This window comes from Peromyscus leucopus, chromosome 2 (assembly GCF_004664715.2).
Source record: "Peromyscus leucopus breed LL Stock chromosome 2, UCI_PerLeu_2.1, whole genome shotgun sequence".
Classification (NCBI taxonomy): Eukaryota; Metazoa; Chordata; class Mammalia; order Rodentia; family Cricetidae; genus Peromyscus; species Peromyscus leucopus.
Window position 1 is genome coordinate 37009315 of NC_051064.1, and position 18370 is coordinate 37027684.

The 18370-nt window shown below is 40.4% G+C and overlaps 1 protein-coding gene across 6 annotated transcripts in view; it reads left to right on the forward strand.

Annotated features, from left to right (window-relative positions):
• Window positions 1-18370, forward strand: part of Mms22l (MMS22 like, DNA repair protein) — a 134883-nt gene that overhangs the window by 14509 nt on the left and 102004 nt on the right. For 5 of the 6 annotated variants that reach the window (XM_028877988.2, XM_037202475.1, XM_028877989.2 and 2 more), the window contains one exon: window positions 17213-17389. In XM_028877988.2, the coding sequence (XP_028733821.1) occupies window positions 17213-17389 (177 nt within the window). The remainder of the gene's footprint in view (window positions 1-17212; window positions 17390-18370) is intronic. The other variant, XM_037202474.1, reaches the window with a different exon arrangement.

Here is an 18370-nt window from a genome sequence, read left to right on the forward strand (position 1 = left end):
GTCCAGTATAACATAACCTACCATCTGGTCAAGTTGACACATAAAATGAATATTGTGTGTGTGTATACATAGTAGAATGAGGTTTCTTGAAGTAGTATATTTCCCCAATACATTGTGAAATGAAATGAGCAAAGTGCAAAGGATTATACTACACCACCTTTTATGTAGGAAAGCAGAGAAAAGGGTGTGTGTGCCTGTGTGTTGGTATACACAAAGAAATATTGAAGTGACAAGCAGCCGTTGGCTTTGGTGAATTAAAAACACAAATTGCTGGGTGCTGATGTAGAAGTGTCACCAGCAGTGGGGCAGGAGACAGACAGATCCTCTGCAGCCTGCAGTTCTTTTCAGAGAACTCTCCTGAAGTGAAGTGGGAATTCCTGACTTCACCTCAGAAAAGTGTTTCAGGATGAGTCAATATGAAGCGGAGTTGGAGTTAAGAAGGTTTTGTTTTGTTTTTTAATTATAATTTAATCATTTCCTTCCTCCAGACCCTCTCATCTACTTCCTACCCCCTTGGGTCTCATTCAGAGTCACAGTCTCTTTTTCTTTATTTACATGTAAATTTGTGTGTATTGGTGATTATCTCGGGGGAAGGCTGTTTTTCCCTCTTACCATTCCTTAGTTGCCTGTAATTCTTTCTGTAGTGTTAAAGCCTTCTGAGCTTTCTGCCTTCCATGTTAGCATGTCTCTTGGTGTCATCCTTGTTCATTCTGTGTTTAGCAGCCATGTCGGTGACAACTCCGACACAGCAAGATTCCTAATTCTCTGACTCTTATCATCACCATCATCCAATATGAAATGATCCCTGATCCTTAGGTGCGTTAGTTTGTTGTATATGTTATCAGAGGGGACTGCTCTTCCACTTTGTAGTTTGGTCAGTTGTGGTTTTTTGTTATGGTCTCCATTTGTTGGAAGGATGAGTTTCTTTGAGGAGAGGTGAGAACTACACGTACCTATGGGTATAAGGACAGCTTTTAATAATAAAGTTGGGTATTATGCTGGTTTAGTAAAGTGGCAGTTGTAGTTTCGTCTTAAGATTCATGACTACACTAACCCAGAGAAGTTGGCTAGGTTTACAGTACCAGATGTGATTTCCTTCTTGAGTGGGTCTTATAAGTCCAATTAGAGAGAGGTTGGTTACTGCCAAGGTATGTTTGCCACTACTTCACTTTTATGGTTATCATCACCTGTAAGACGAATTGCTAAACAGGGTTATTAATAAAAAGCCCAGAGCCAGATGTTGGGGTGAAAAACAGAGAGATCAGAGGAATAGGACAAGCCACAGCCAACCTCATCTCACCAACTCCTCAGCTTCTGAAAAGAGACCTACTTCCTGTATACCCATGTCTATATGCCTTTCTGTTCTGCCATCTACTTCCTCTCTCCACCCAGCTACTCTGCCATCCCCACTTCCTATCTGTCTGTATAGACCTCCAGACCTCTGTGGTTAACTAGACCTCTATGGTTAACTAGTGCTGGGATTAAAGGCATGTGCCACCACACCTGGCTCTGTTCCCAGTGTGGCCTTGAACTCACAGAGATCTGGATGGATCTCTGCCTCCTGAATGGCGTATGCTACCACTGCCTAACTCTTATGTTTAATATAGTAGCTGGCTTTTTCCTCTGATCTTCACATAAGCTATATTGGGGTGCACAAATAAAATATCACCACAATCACCTGTTGGTTGTTGTAGTTGATAGTAGTCATAGCTGGTGGAACTGTTGGTTGCTTCCCTCTGTTGGAAACTTGCATGGAACCTTCTGGTACCATGAAAGCTAGTCCTCAGGGAGGAGGCTCCCAGATCAGTTGGAACTTGGGTCATCTGGTTCCTGTGTCTCAAGTTCATCGTGTCTTTAGTAGGGATGTACCTTCCCTTTGGCGGGGGTGGGGGTGGGGTGGGGGGCAACCTAGGGCAGTAGCAAAAGCCTAAATATTCTAGGAGTCATGGGCAACCCTGACCAACAACTCAAACGAGGGCTTTTCATGCCTAGTGTTGGGTTTTTTGTTGGTTTTGTCAGATACTGTATTAATCAAGATTCTCTAGAGATACAGAACTGATAAGCTGAATCTCTGTATTAAAGTGGCTTACAGGTTATGGTCCAAATATTCTGTGTGTGATAGGGACAGAGGAGGTTAGGAGAGAAATGAGGATGTGTGGGTTGGGTTGAATCTAGAGGTGGCTATGGCTTAGGTGAGTGTAGTCAAATGGACATAGGAGACTAGGATAGTTTGCAGGAACCAGTCCTGGTCCAAGCCTGGAGTTTGGGGGTGTAAATCTGGACATTACAGTGAGTGAAAGGAAGGCGAAATCAGGTAGACTTAACCTGGCTAGACCTTGGAGAATGATGTGTAGGATTCTGGCTCAGTGGAGAGGTGACATTGAAGGGGCCTGGGTACAAGGATGCACTCAGGGTAAATCTTGGAAGACTTGGGAAGGTTATGGTGCAGGCAGGGTGGCTAGATTACAGTGGGGCACTGAATGTAGAACCCAAGATCTGGGACATTGTGGAGAGGAAGGATTAGGTGTATTCACTGGGCTAACTCCTGGAGAAGGATGTGCAGGATATATTAGAGGTGTCTAGTAGTTTGTTTTGTTTTGCTCTAAGCATAAATGTTAGAGAGGCACTTAGGAAAACTATACAAGTCATCCAGGAGCATGAGTATGGTCTTCTAAAGAGGAAGTTACCTTTAAGTGTCTTAATAGCCGTGTACGATTTTGAGACTTTTGACATTACACTTCAAAGGGTTGTAAAGGAGCTTAAATGAGTTCATGGGAAGTTCTAGATATGCATCTCTAATTTAATGAATTCATACAGTACTTCCAGATGTGCATCCTTGAGATTACTGCTGCTAGGGTAAAACTCAGTCTTTTTCTCTTCCCCAATTCCTTCCAGATCCCTCCTAACCTTCCTACTCTCTACTACTTCATGTTCTTTCTCTTTTAGAAAAAATAAGGGGTGCGCACACACAGCAACACAATTCAATTTGTGTTGGCTTACTACTCTGAGCCTGGGGCCTGCTATTGAGTGTGGTTGATATACACAATGTCACTCCATTAAAAAAGCTGATTTTTTTTTCCCCCTCCCAGCAGCTCTAGCAGCTATCTGTTGCAAACAACTTCTTGACTAGGGGTGAGACTTTGTGCCCATTTCCCTCCCCAGTGCTGGCATTTTGTCTGGCTTGAGCTTGTGTGGGTCTTGTGCATGCTGTGACAGTCTCTGTTGTGCTGGTTGCTTTACTTGAAGGTGGAATTGCAATCCTCAAACACACTGTAAAGGTCTTTTTTTCCCCCTCATGTCCCCTTGATTTTCTGTCTTTCTATTGTACCACAAAACAGTTTCAGTGTGGCTTTTCATGTATCTCTGAGTTTAGAAACGTATTAATTTTTCTATGCTCAAAAGTAATCACTGTTTAGAAGGTGCACTGAATGGAATATAAACAGAAGTCATTGAAGCCATCGATATTTCCAGTGAATGAAAACATAGTACAGAGGTTGAAAATACTAATCTAGGTAATGTTAGAATATACCAGTTTGTCTATGCTCTTTTAAAGCTAAACACAAATTTATAAAGAACTATAAATAACAGGGTTTCACCATTTAGCCCAGGCTATTTTGGACATTATGCTCTTGCTGCCTCAGCATCCTGAGTGGTGGGATTATAGGTGTGAACCACCATTCCAAGCCAACACAGGACTCTTTAGGACCTTTTAAAAAAACATTATTATTTAAGTGTTGTTAGTTTTAGACCTGTTTATAGTCTGAAACTCAGAAACTTTAAATATATTATAGATAATATGATCTAGGTTTGTCACGTAATGTAAAGAGGGGAAGCTAGCATAAGCTGTGGGTGAATTAGAGTAGAGCTAGGTATGGATGTAGGTTTGTGGACATGTGTTTCCTATCTTTTACTGGGTGGACCTAGAAGTAGTCACTTCTAAGGAAGATGGTACAGATGACTGGTCTATACAGATTGGTTTAAAAAAATGGCCACTTCCTAGTGAACACCAGCCAGAGGCTCCTTGAACAAATAGCTGGCTTTAGGACAATCCATGGAAAATGAAAATGAGCTATTGTTTGTTTGTCAGGGAATTAAACCTAGGGCTCTGTCTTTGCCAGGCTACTGCTCTATCCCTGAGCTCTATTGAAGCTTTTTAGGAAAATTTTCATTTTGAGACAGGGTCCTGCTAAATTGCCAGGCTGGCCTTAAACTTATTTCCTGTTTCCTATATATTCTTTCCTACACTTCAGTCTTCTCCCACTTTAGTATCACTGTTCTTTTTTGAAAGTACCTTATAGTAGTGTTTTTTATGTTGTTTCACTAGAAACAGCTTTCTTTTTGTGTAACATGAAATCTAATAGGTCTTAATAAAAATCCTGGAGCCACATATTGGGGGAAATGTGCAAGATCAGAAAGACAAAGGAACAAGCCATAGCCACCATCTCTTACCTCACCAACTACTAGGCCTGAAAAGGCTTTCTAGCCAAAGGGGGTTCCTCAGCCAAAAAGCCTTTCTTTTTTTTTTCTACTCATTCTACGTACCACCCGCAGATCCCACCTCTTCCCTCCTCCCATCTCCCAGCCCTCCTTCCCTAGCCATCCTACATCCCCACATCACTCAAATCAAGGTCTCCCATGGGGAGTCAGCAGAGCCCCGCACACTGAGCCTAGGCAGGTCCAAGCCCCTTCCCACTGTACCACGCCTGCGCAAGGCGCCACACAACACAGGCACCGGATTCCCAAAAGCCTGCCCACGCACCAGGGACAGATCCCAATCCCCCTGCCTGGGTGCTCTCCAAACAATTCGAGCCAAACAACCATCTTCCATATCTAGAGGGCCTAGTCCAGTTCTGTGGGGGCTTCACAGACCATAGTTAATGGGTCTCCACTAGTGTGGCTGGTCATCTCTACACTTCTTCCCCTCATGATCTGGACGTTCCCCACCTTCAGAACCCCTCCTTTCTCTCATCGATTGGATTCCTGGAGCTCAGCCTGGCACCAGGCCGTGGATCTCTGCACCTGCCTCCATCAATCACTGGACAAAGGCTCTATGATGATAGTTAGGGTATTCCCTAGACCCGTCACCAGAGTAGACCAGTCCAGGCACCCTCTGGACCACTGCCAGCAGTCCAAGGTAGTGTCATCCTTGTGGGTTCCTGAGAGCCTCCCCAGCACCCTGCCTCTTCCTTTTCCCATGATGTCCTCATCAATTATGGTACCTCCCTCCCTGCCCTCGATCTCTGTCCCTGTTCCAGCTTGACCCTCCTATTTCCCTATGTTCTCATTCCCCACTCCTTGCCCTATGCCACTCCCCCACACCTAGTCCCCTCATGTAGATCTCATCCACTTCTCCTTCGCTGGGTCATCCATGTGTCACTCCTAGGGTTATTCCCTGTTAGCTAGCCTCTCTGAAACTGTGAGTTGCAGTCTGTCCATCCCTTCCCTCATATCTGGTATCCGCTTATGAGTGAGTACATACTATGTTTGTCCTTCTGAATCTGGGTTACCTCACTCAGGATGATATTTTCTAGTTTCATCCATTTGACTGCAAATTTCTTGATAACATTGTTTTTTTACTGCTGAGTAGTATTCCATTGTGTATATGTGCCACAATTTTCTTTATCCATTCTTCAATTGAGGGGTATCTAGGTTGTTTCCAGGTTTTTGCTATTACGAATAATGCTGATATGAACATAGTTGAGCATGTGTCCTTGTGGTAAGATTGAGCATTCCTTGGGTATATATGCCCAGGAGGGGTATAGCTGGGTCTTGAGGAAGACTTACTGCCAATTTTCTGAGAAACCACCATACTGATTTCCAGAGTGGCTATACAAATTTGCATTCCCACTAACAGTGGAGGAGTGTTTCCCTTGTTCCACATCCTCTCCAACATAAGCTGTCATTAGTGTTTTGGTCTTAGCCGTTCTGACAGGTGTAAGAGGTATCTCAGAGTTGTTTTGATTTGCATTTCCCTGATGACTAAGGATGTTGAACAATTCTTTAAATGTCTTTCAGCCATTTGAGATTCTTCTGTTGACAATTCTCTGTTCAGCTCTGTAGCCCATTTTTTAATTGGATTGTTCAGTATTTTGAAGTCTAGTTTTTTGAGGTCTTTATATATTTTGGATATCAGCCCTCTGTCAGATGTGGAGTTGGTGAAGATCTTTTCCCATTCTGTAGGCTGTTGTTTTGTCTTATTGACCGTGTCCTTTGCTCTACAAAAGCTTCTCAGTTTCAGGAGGTCCCATTTATTAATTGTCGCTCTCAGTGTCTATGCTACTAATATTATATTTAAGAAGTTGTCTCTTGTGCCAGTGAGTTCCAGACTACTTCCTACTTTCTCTTTTATCAAGTTTAGTGTAACTGGATTTATGTTGAGGTCTTTGATCCACTTGGACTTGAGTTTTGTGCATGGTGACAGATATGGATCTATTTGCAGCCTTCTACATGTTGACATCCAGTTATGCCAGCACCATTTGTTGAAGATACTTTCTTTTTTCCATGGTACATTTGGCCTCTTTGTCAAAAATCATATATTCATAGGTGTGTGGATTAATGTCAGGGTCTTCAATTGGTTTCCACTGGTCTATGTGTTGGTTTTTATGGCAGTACCAAGCTGTTTTTTTTTTTTTTTTGGTTTTTCGAGACAGGGTTTCTCTGTGTAGCTTTGCGCCTTTCCTGGAGCTCACTTGGTAGCCCAGGCTGGCCTCGAACTCACAGAGATCCGCCTGGCTCTGCCTCCCGAGTGCTGGGATTAAAGGCGTGCACCACCAACGCCCGGCTCCAAGCTGTTTTTATTACTATAGCTCTATAGTAGAGCTTGAGGTCAGGGATCATGATGCCTCCAGAAGTTGCTTTATTATACAGAATTCTTTTAGCTATCCTAGGTTTTTTGTTTTTCCATCTAAAGTTAAGTATTGTTCTTTCCAAGTCTGTGAAGAATTGTGTGGGGATTTGATGGGGATTGCATTGAATCTATAGATTGCTTTTGGTAAGATTGCCATTTTTACTATGTTAATTCTACCTATCCACGATCATGGGAGATCTTTCCATTTTCTGATATCTTCGATTTCTTTCTTCAGAGACTTAAAGTTTTTTATCATACATGTCTTTCACTTGCTTAGAGTTACCCCAAGGTATTTTATATTACATGTGGCTATTGTAAAGGGTGATGTTTCTCTGATTTTTTCTCAGCCCATTTATCATTTGTATATAGGAGGGCTACTGATTTTTTTGAGTTAATCTTGTATCCTGTCACCTTACTGAAGGTATTTATCAGCTGTAGGAGTTCCCTGGTAAAATTTTTGGGGTCACTAATGTGTACTATCATATTGTCTGCAAATAGGGAAAGTTTGACTTCTTCCTTTCCAATTTGTATCCCTTTGATCTCCTTTTGTTGTCTTATTACTCTAGCTAGAACTTCAAGTACTATTTTGAATAAGTATGGGGAGAGCAGACAGCCTTGTCGTGTTCCTGATATTAGTGGAATCACTTTGAGTTTCTCTCCATTTAACTTGATGTTGGCTGTCAGCTTGCTGTAAATTGCCTTTATTGTGTTTAGGTATCTTCCTTGTATTTCTGATCTCTCTAGAACCTTTATCATAAAGGGGTGTTGGATTTTGTCAAAGGCTTTTTCAGCATCCAAAGAGATGATCATGTGGTTTTTTTTTTCTTTCAGTTTGTTTATATGGTGTATTACATTGACTGATTTTTGTATGTTGAACCATCCTTGCATCCCTGGGATGAAGCCTACTTGGTCATGGTGGCTAATTTTTTTGATGTGTTCTTGGTTAGTCAGTATTTTATTGACTATGTTTTCATCAATGTTCACGAGGGAGATTGGTCTGTAATTCTCTTTCTTTGTTACATCTTTGTGTGGTTTGGGTATCAGGGTGACTGTAGCCTCATAAAAGGAATTTGGTATTAGCTCTTCTTTGAAAATCTGGTAGAATTCTGCCCTGAAACCATCTGGTCCGGGGCTTTTTTTGGTTGGGAGACTTGATGACTGTTTCTATTTCCTTAGGGGTTATTGGTCTATTTAAATAGTTTATCTGGTCTCGATTTAACTTTGGTATGTGGTACCTATCCAGAAAATCATGCATTTCTTTCAGATTTTCCAGTTTTATGGAGTACAGGTTTTTGAAGTATGATCTGATGATTCTCTGTATTTCCTCGTTGTCTGTTGTTATGTCTCCCTTTTCATTTCTGATTTTGCTAATTTGGATGCTCTCTCTCTGCTTTTTGGTTAATTTGAATAAGGACTTTTCTATCTTATTGATTTTCTCAAAGCACCAACTCTTTGTTTCATTGATTCTTTGTATTGTTCTCTGTTACTATTCTATTTATTTCAGCCCTCAATTTGATTTTTTTCCTGGGGTCTGTTTCTCCTGGGTGAGTTTGCTTCTTTTTTTTTTTTTTTTTTTTTTTTTTTTTTTTTTTTTTTGGTTTTTTGAGACAGGGTTTCTCTGTGGAACTTTGCGCTTTTCCTGGAACTCTTTCTGTAGACCAGGCTGGCCTCGAACTCACAAAGATCTGCCTGCCTCTGCCTCCCAAGTGCTGGGGTTAAAGGCGTGCGCCACCACCGCCCGGCGAGTTTGCTTCTTCTTGTTCTAGAGCTTTCAGTTGTGCTGTTAAGTCACTAGTGTGAGATTTCTCCAACTTCTTTATGTGGGCATTTAGAGCTATGAATTTTCCTCTTAGCACTGCTTTCATAGTGTCCATTGAATTCTAGGAAACCTTTAATTTCTTTATTTCTTCCTTGATCCATTGGTGATTCAATTGGGCATTATTCAGTTTCCACGAGACTGTAGGCGTTCTGTAATTTTTGTTGTTGTTGAAATCTAACTTTAAGCCATGGTGGTCCAATAAGATATAGGAGGTTATTTGAATTTTTTTGTATCTGTTGAGATTTGCTTTGTGACCAAGCAAGTGGTCAGTTTTGGAGAAGGTTTGTTTCATGGGGTGCTGAAAAGAAGGTATATTCTTTTGTGTTAGGGTGGAATGTTCTGTAGATATCTATTAAGTCCATTTGAGTCATAATGTCTGTTAGTTCCCTTATTTCTCTGTTAAGTTTCTGTCTGGCAGACCTGTCCATTGGTGAGAGTGCGATGTTGAAGTCTCCCACTACTAGTGTATGAGGTTTGATGTGTGATTTAAGCTTTAGTAATGTTTCTTTTACAAATGTAGGTGCCCCTGTATTTGGGGCATAAATATTCAGAATTGAAACTTCATCTTGTTGGATTTTTCCCTGTGATAAATATGTAATGTCCTTCCCTATCTCTTTCAATTTATTTTAGTTTGAAGTCTATTTTATTAGATATTAGGGTAGCTACACTCGCTTGCTTCTTAATTCCATTTGATTGGAAAGTCTTTTCCCAGCCTTTTATTCTGAGGTAGTGTCTGTCTTTGAAGTTGAGGTATGTTTCTTGTATGCAGCAGAAGGATGGATTCTGTTTTCACATCCATTTTGTTAGCCTATGTCTTTTTATAGGCAAATTGAGTCCATTGACATTGAGGGATATTAATGACCAGTGATTGTTAATTCCTGTTATTTTTTGGTGGTAGTGTTGTGTGTTTCCCTTCTTTTGTATTTGTTGGTGTGGGACTATCTCTTGCCTATGTTTTCATGGGTGTATCTAACTTCCTTAGGTTGGATTTTTCCTTCAAGTGCTTTCTGTAGGGCTGGGTTTGTAGAGAGATACTGTTAAATCTGGCTTATCATGGAATATTTTGTTTACTCCGTCTATTTTGATTGAGAGTTTTGCTGGGTATAATAGTCAGGGTTGGCATCCATGGTCTCTTAGTGTCTGCATAACATCTGTCCAGGACCTTCTGGCTTTTAGAGTCTCCATTGAAAAGTCAGGTGTTATTCTTATGGGTCTGCCTTTATATGTTACTTGGCCTTTTCCCTTTGCAGCTCTTAATATTTTTTCTTTTTTCTGTATGTTTAGTGGTTTGATTATTGTGTGGCGAGGGGTGTTTTTTTTGTTTTTTGTTTTTTTGGATCCAGTCTATTTGGTGTTCTGTAACCTTCTTGTATCTTTATAGGCATTTTCTCCTTTAGGTTGGGAAAGTTTTCTTCTGTGATTTTGTTGAATATATTTTCTGTGCCTTTGAGTTAGTATTCTTTTCCTCCTTCTATCCCTATTATTCTTAGGTTTGGTCTTTTCATGGTGTCCCAGATTTCCTGGACGTTTTGGGTCATGACTTTGTTGGCTTTAGTGTTTTCTTTGATGAATCTATTTCCTCTACCATATCTTCAACACCAGAGATCTGCTCTTCTATCTCTTGCATTCTGTTGGTTATGCTTGCATCTGTAGTTCCTGTTCATTTACTCAAATTCTCCATTTCCAGCATTTTGTGGCACCTCAATTTGTGCCTTCTTTATTGACTCCATTTCAGTTTTAAAATCTTGAACTGTTTCCCTCACTTGTTTAATTGCTTTCTCTTGGCTTTCAACAGATTTACTGATTGCTTCTCATTTTTTGTTTGACTCTTCCTCTAATTCTTTAAAGGAATTTTTCATTTCCTCTTTAAAGATCTATATCATCTTAAGGTCATTTTTAAGGTCGATTTCTTCTGTTTCTTTGGTGTTCAGGTTTTGCTGATGTAGGTTCTGATGGAGTCATGGTGGGTTTTTTGTTGTTGACTGTATTTTTGCAAGTGGTGTCTGTCTGAGGGATACTCTCTTGGTCTCATTGATACTCTTGGTCCAGTGGAAGCTCTTGGTCTAGTTGGTGCTGATGGACTGTTTGTTTCAGGGAGAAGCTCTTAGTCCAATTGGCTCTTGTGGGCTCTGTCTCAGGGAGTAGTTGTAATCTTGGCATGCAGTTGGGTTTGGAGGGGTGGGGCTTGTGGGTTACAAGGTCTGGTGGGGAGTGGTGATAGTCTGACCTGTCTGCAGGAGGTCTGCCTGCCGATTGGCCTGAAACTGGGACTGCAGTGGGTAGTGGTGTAGGGGCGCAGGGTTGTGCCCCTAGGCCCAAAGCCTAGGGGCTGTGGTGTTCAGGTTTGAGGATAAACACTCACCTCTTAGTCCAATCGGGTACTGGCTATCTCTGTCTCAGGGAACAGTTGCAGTCTCGGAGGGTGGGTGGGATTTGGGGGAGGTGGGGCTTGGGTTGCAGGGTCTGATGGGGGATGGTGGTAGTCTGACCTGTCTGCAGGAGATCTGCCTGCCTGACTGGCCTGAAACTGGGACTGCAGTGGGTGGTGGTGTAGGGGCCAGGGTTGTGCCCCTGGGTCCCACCTAGGCAAAGACTCACTTCTTTGTCCAATCATGTACTGGTGGTCTTTGTCTCAGGGAACAGTTGCAGTCTCCCCTAAAAGCCTTCTAATTCCTGCCTTTTCACACCTTATATACCTTTCTCTGGGATTAGAGGCATATGTACTTCCCAAGCAAAGGCATGAGATCTCAGGTGCTGGGATTAAAGGTGTGTGCCACCACTGTCTGGCTTTGTTTCTCTCCTACACTGAGTCAATCTCATGTACTCCAAGGTGGCTTTGAACTCAAAAAGTTGCAGACAAATCTCTCCCTCCTGAGTGCTAGGATTAAAGGTGTGTGCTATCAATCCCTGGCATCTATGTTTAATATAGTGGCTTGGTTTGTCCTCTAATCTTCAGATAAATTTTATTAGGGGTGAGATTTTTAAGCCCATGAGTATTTTGTTTGTTTCACTACAACGAAGACAGTACTTCCAATGGCTTCCTCTACTGATGAGAAGTAAGCTATCTATCAATTAGTCACTTTTCTTTTTTTTATATATATATATTTTTTATTTTATTTTACAATACTATTCAGTTCTACATAACAGCCACAGATTCCCTTGTTCTCCTCCTCCCTCCCCCCTCCTCTCCCCCCAGCTCACCCCCCATTCCCACCTCCTCCAGAGCAAGGCCTCCCCCGAGGACTGAGATCAACCTGATAGACTCAGTCCAGGTAGGTCCAGTCCCCTCCTTCCAGACTCAGCCAAGTGTCCCTGCATAAGTTCCAGGTTTCAAACAGCTAACTCATGCAATGAGCCCAGGACCTGGTACCACTGCCTAGATGCCTTCCAAACAGATCAAGCCAATCAACTGTCTCACCTATTCAGAGGGCCTGATCCAGTTGGGGGCCCCTCACCCTTTGGTTCATAGTTCATGTGTTTCCATTCGTTTGGCTATTTGTCCCTGTGCTTTATCCAACCTTGGTTTCAACAATTCTCCCTCATATAAACCCTCCTCCTTCTCGCTAATTAGACTCCCGGCGCTCCACCCGGGACCTAGCCGTGGATCTCTGTATCCAGATTCCTCAGTCCTTGGATGGGGTTTCTGGCACTTTTGTATATGTGTGATGCTAGGGATTAAATCCAAGGTTTTGTGAATATTAGCACTCTACTACTGCATCACATCCATCCCCTAATTTCACTTTTTCTGTTACTTGTTTAATCTCTTTGTCTTTGAACTCTGACTTCACTGCTTTTGTCTTTAGTTACATTATGTGGGTTCTTTGGGTTTCTTAATTCAATTACTTTACATTAAAACTTGAAAACTATTGTGCTATTTTTTCTGTTTTACTCCTCTCCTATTCTAACTAGAGGAAGTCTGTCAGATATCATGCTTCCTTATTTTCCATTTGTGTTTCTCTCTTCTATATTATACACAACAACCCCTACTCAGTGTTTCCCTGATACCAATCCTAAGTTGCCTTTAGTTACTATATTGCTTCAGCATCTCTTATACCAGTTTCTCAAATTTTACTATGCATAACCTTGATGTTTTGAAGTAACTGATATATGACTGGTGTCTTCATGATGACCTCACACATTTGGGGCAAGAAAGCCACAGAAACATTCTTTATTTTGTTTTGTTTTGGTTTTTGAGATAGGGTTTTTCTGTTCAACAGTCCTGACTGTCCTGGAAACATTCTTACTCTTTCACTGCATCATATGTGGTTAAGATGGCATCTTCCAGATGGTCTAGATCTATGACACTACTACTTTCTTTTTTGTAAGTGATAAATACTATGTAGATTTGTATTTGTAATATTTACAAAACCACGAACATATACTATTTTTCTAAGCTCAAAATGGCTATACCAGCTTGTTTCTTAGGTTCATTTGCTTAGAAAATCTTTTGCCAACTGTTTACTCTGAGGTAATGTCTCTTTGATATTGAGGTGTGTTTCTTGTACCAGCACATTCATTTATTCTGTTAGTTGTGCTTTTTTTTTTTAAAAAAAATTGAGGAATTGAGTGTATTGAAATTGAGAGCTATCAATGACCAATGATTACTAGCTCCTGTTATTTTGTTGTTGTTATAGGTGCTGGTGGTAGTGTGTATGTTCTTCCCTTTTGGTTTTCCTGGTGTGAGATTATTTCCTGTGTTTTCATGGGTGTAGTTAAACCCATTCATTGCGTTGGGAGTTTTTCTTCTAGTACTTTCTGTATGCCTGACTTTGTGGATAGATATTATTTAAATTTGATTTTATCATGGAATATCTTCTTTTCTCCATCTACGGTGATTGAAAGTTTTGGAGAGTATATTTGTCTGGGCTGGCATCTGTGGTCTCTTAGAGTCTGCATGATATAAGTCCAGGACCTTCGGGATTTTAGAGTCTGTGTTGACAAGTTGGGTAATTCTAATAGGTCTACCTTTATATGTTACTTGGGCCTCTTCCCTTGAAGCTTTTAATATTTGTTCCTTGTTCTGTATGTTTAGTGTTTTGATTATTGTGTTTCTTGGGGACTTTAGTTTCCATCCAATCTATTTGGTGTTCTGTAAGCTTCTTGTACCTTTAAAGGCATATCCTTCTTTAGGTTAGGAAAATTTTCTTCTATGATTTTATTAAAAATATTTTCTTGTCCTTTGAACTGAGATTCTTCTCCTTCTATTCCTATTATTCTCTGATTTGGTCTTCTCATAGTGTCCCAGATTTCCTGGATGTTTTATGTCAGGAATTTTGTAGATTTAGCATTTTCTTTGACTGATGTATATATTTCTTTTATTGTATCTTCAATACCCGAGATATAATCTTCCATCTCTTGTATTCTATTGGTGATGCTTTTTTTCCTGTTTGCTTAACCTAAATTTTCTATCTTCAATATTCCCTCAGTTTGAGTTTTCTTTGTTGCCTCTATTCCATTTTCAGGTTTTGAACAGTTTTATTCATTTCCTTCAGTTGTTTGTTTGCCTTTTCTTGGCTTTTTAAAAGGTATTTATTACTTTCTTCCAGTTTTTTGCTTGTTTTTTCTTCGCTTTCTTTAACAGATTTATTTGCTTTCTTTTTTAGGACCCCTATCATCCTTAGAAAGTTGTTTTTAAGACTGTTTTCTTGTGCTTCAGCTGTGTTGTCCTGGCAGTTGTTGATTGTGTTTTTATACTAGTGTTTAGGCATCTGGGGTTTGGGTAGTATTGGGTCTAGGTGCTGATTTCTGAGTTTGTCTTTGTTAAATAGGTGTTTTTTAACCTTGGTTTCTGTTACCTTTGGTCTTCTGGCCAGAGGGGCATGGTATTCTCTTGGCCTCAGGTGGAGTAGGTGTTTCCTCAAGATTTATGGGCTAAGATATGGTGATGGTGAGGAGTGCTTTGGGGGGATAGGTTAGGCAGGCATGGAGGGAGTGTTGGTGGTCTGTAGGCAGGGGGTCTTACCTTGGGGTTCTGAGTGCCATCATGACCTCTGGTAAAGCCTGAAGTGTGAGCTGGTATATGGTGATGAGGACAGGGGAGTTGCTGGTAGGCTGAGCGGGCTCCAAGTGAGTGTTGGTGGTCTGCAGGCACGGGTCATTGGTCTTACCTGGCGTCCTGGGTGCTGGTGTGGCCTCTGGTAAAGTAGGGGGGCTTTTACCTGAGTTGTGGGCCCAGATAAGGTGATGAATGGGGAGCAGTTGGGGGTAACTGGATGGGTTCTGAGGGAATGTTGGAGGTTTGTGGAAGGGGCTTACCTGTGGTTCTCTAAAGTGTTATTACTCATTCCCTGTGAGGATTACCAGATGATATATTTAAAAGATAGACTGTAGACAAATTGCTAAATGGTCTTATTAAATAAAAAACACAGAGCCAGATAATAGGGGTGAAAAGCTGAGAGATCAGGGAAATAGGAAAAGCCATAGCTAACCTCACCTCACCAACTCCACAGCTTCCAAAAGCAAGCTACTTCCTGTCTACCCGTACCTATATACCTTGCTGTTCTGCCATCTGATTTGCTCTCTCTGTCCAGCTACATCACTTCCTCTTTCTACCCAGTTCTGTCACTTCCTATCTGTCTGTACAGACCTCCATGGTTAACTAGTGTTGGAATTTTAAGGCGTGTGCCACCATCCCTGGCTCTGTTCCCAGTGTGGCCTTGAACTCACATAGATTCAGACAGATCCCTGCCTCCCAAGTGATAGGATTAAAGGCATGTGCTACCATTGCCTGACTTCTGTAGAGTGGCTGGCTTTTCCCTCTGATCTCCAGGCAAGTTTTATTGGGGGACACAGTATATTTGGGGATACAATACATCATCACATTTCCCCTTTTTTTGTCTAAAATAAAAAAAAGTTATAACTAATATAAGAAAAACTATATACAATAAGTACAATAACTGTATACCATATATACAAGCAATAAATACATCAACAATGTCTAGTCCAATTGCATTTGACAAATTCAGAGAAAATGCTCCTTTATGTATCCTATTTTGATGAGTCCAAAATGTACCTAATTTACTTCCTATCCTATCTTGTATCACCAACAGAAAATTATGTCTTTCAAACTTATACACTTAACACCTTAGTGAGTTTCTTTTCTGAATTTCTTAACAAGGAAAACTGTAACTATAAATGTCTAATCTTCAACTCCCTCAGAGACCCAAGAAGGAAATAATATTACCTAGTAAAACAGGACGTGCAAAAAATGTGAGTTATGACAGAAACAGCCAGCTTCCTGGACAGTCACCTGAGGTTTCTCTCCAATGTTGGGGCATCATCTTCAGCTTACATGCTTAGAATATCTGACTCATTTGTGAAGTAGTATGTACACCAGGCCTACAGCTCGACCTCACATTCAGTGCAAATATTCCATGTACCAGATAAATTTGAATTCCACCAGTGTCCTGTTATCATTCAGGATTTTAAATTCTGGAAGTTGCTGGTGTTTTTGGAATTCGGCTGCCCATTCTTCTTGGCTTGTAGGTGGCTTCATCTCCTTTATTAAATACCAGTCTACCATTGAGAGGCCAGACTCTGTCAGCCTAGTTACTCCTCAAAGAATAACTGCTCAAGCTACTGTTTCATTGCACATCAGAAGCCATTGGTCCACTGCCTGTTCAGCTGCCTTCGAAGGAAGGGGCACTGTACCTTTTCCAGATTGCAAAGCCACTTCAGCAATGGTGCCATATTGCACTGGCCTCAGGGGATGCCTGTTGCCAAAGCTGTAACCACACTTGTCTTGGCAAGGAATGGTTGTGTGTGTGTGTGTGTGTGTGTGTGTGTGTGTGTGTGTCCATCTATGTGTCCGTCCTGCTTGTCCATTTTGGACAGCATACTGTTAGAAGTTGATTTGAGGGCACTTTCTTTCCCAGTGGCTAACTTGCCACAGTGAAAGTTAACTCCATGTGGCGGTTCTTCAATGCCCACATCTTCTGTGAAGTAGATTGGTGCTGCCAGGAGCAGACATGTCTCATTGTCATTAAAAAAAAAAAAAATCTATCTTATTGAAACATTGTAATTGCTATATTCTATAGATTTCTGAAGGATTTGAAGATGACCTGTCTATCTAATATATATATCTGCTTGACCTTGAAAACATACCTAATATGATTACAAGTTTGATTGTAATGTCTAACTACTTTCATTTCTTTATATCCTAATTGTTGGTAATAATAACATTTAAGGATTAGCAACTGTATAGGTACAGTATCTTGAACAAGATTAGAAATATATGTGCAATTATCAATCTCAAATTGGTATCAATATACATAATTTGTATATGAGATACAAAAATCTAATCCAATCTAAAATATTTAAAACTAATAGTTGCCTTTTAAAAGTAGATTCAATAATCTACCTCTTATTTATAATAGACTTTCTGAACATTCTGTATGGTGTTGACCTTTAAAATATAAAACACATCAAGGTTCATAATTGATGCTCTGTTTTGTGTGTATACTTCATTATGAACAGGAAAAGCTTTGTCAAAAGTCATTAAAATAGTGTCTTAATTTAACTGAATTATGTTGTTTTTGTTTCTATAGTCATTTTGGAATTGGTTGAATAAACTTCTTAAAACACTTTTTGAAAAATCAAGTGACCAAAGAAGACCTTCTGTTTCTCTAACCCAGGCCAAGGATCCATTAGGCTTTAGTTGGTGGATTAGTGTTCATGTAGCATCATTGTACCAGTTTGATCGCCATGGTGTATCCGATGAAATGGTAAGATTTATATTTGCTTTTGTTTTTAGTTTTTATATACTATCAGGTAATACCTTTCTTTAAAGAAAAATATAAAGTAAATGAGTAGTAAATAAAAACTCAGGTCAGGGGAAATGAATTTTCTTTTCTTTTTTTGTATAATGTTTCTGTAAACATCTACTAATCTTGAACTATAAAGCTCACTTTTTTTTTGGTTTGTTTGTTTGTTTGTTTGATAAAAGGAAAGCAATTTGTAGAAGACTTGCTCTCCAACCTTGGCTCTGCTCATAAGTCTTGTATGGACATTGAGTAAATTGCTCAAGATTTTCTGACCCTGTGTTTCCTCACAGAAAAATCATGGCTTTGCATTGCTCCAAAGTTTCCTGCTAGTTATAAATTCTGCAAGAGTGTCAAAGGGAAAGCATATATATGTCTCCCTGAAATGAATCAGTTGGTTTTGTATGTAATAGAATGAAAGCATTCCTTTGGGGGCTGGAGATAGAGCTCAGTGGTTAAGAACACATTCTGCTCTGGCCAAGCACCTAAGTTTTCTTCCCTGCATCCCCACTACCTGTAACTTTTGCTCCAGAGGATCTGCTGTCCTCTATGGGCCTGCTGCAGGCAACTACAGTAGTGCACAAACCCATACACATAGACACTTAATTTTAAAAGAAAGAATCTTTCAAGTGTTTCTTTTGTATAGCAGTTCTTTTACTTATTTATTTATTTTATTTATTTATTTATTTATTTAGAGACAGGGTTTCTCTGCATAGCTTTGTGCCTTTCCTGGAACTCACTCTTGTAGCCCAGGCTGACCTCGAGCTCACAGAGATCCTCCTGCCTCTGCCTCCCAAGTGCTGGGATTAAAGGCGTGCGCCATCACTGCCCGGCTGCATAGCATTTCTTAAGAGGTGCCTTTCCTTAAATCTATTTAACAAACTATGAAGTTTGTTTGCTTCAAACAAGAAGACAGATTTTATCTATTGAATTATTGTTTAATTG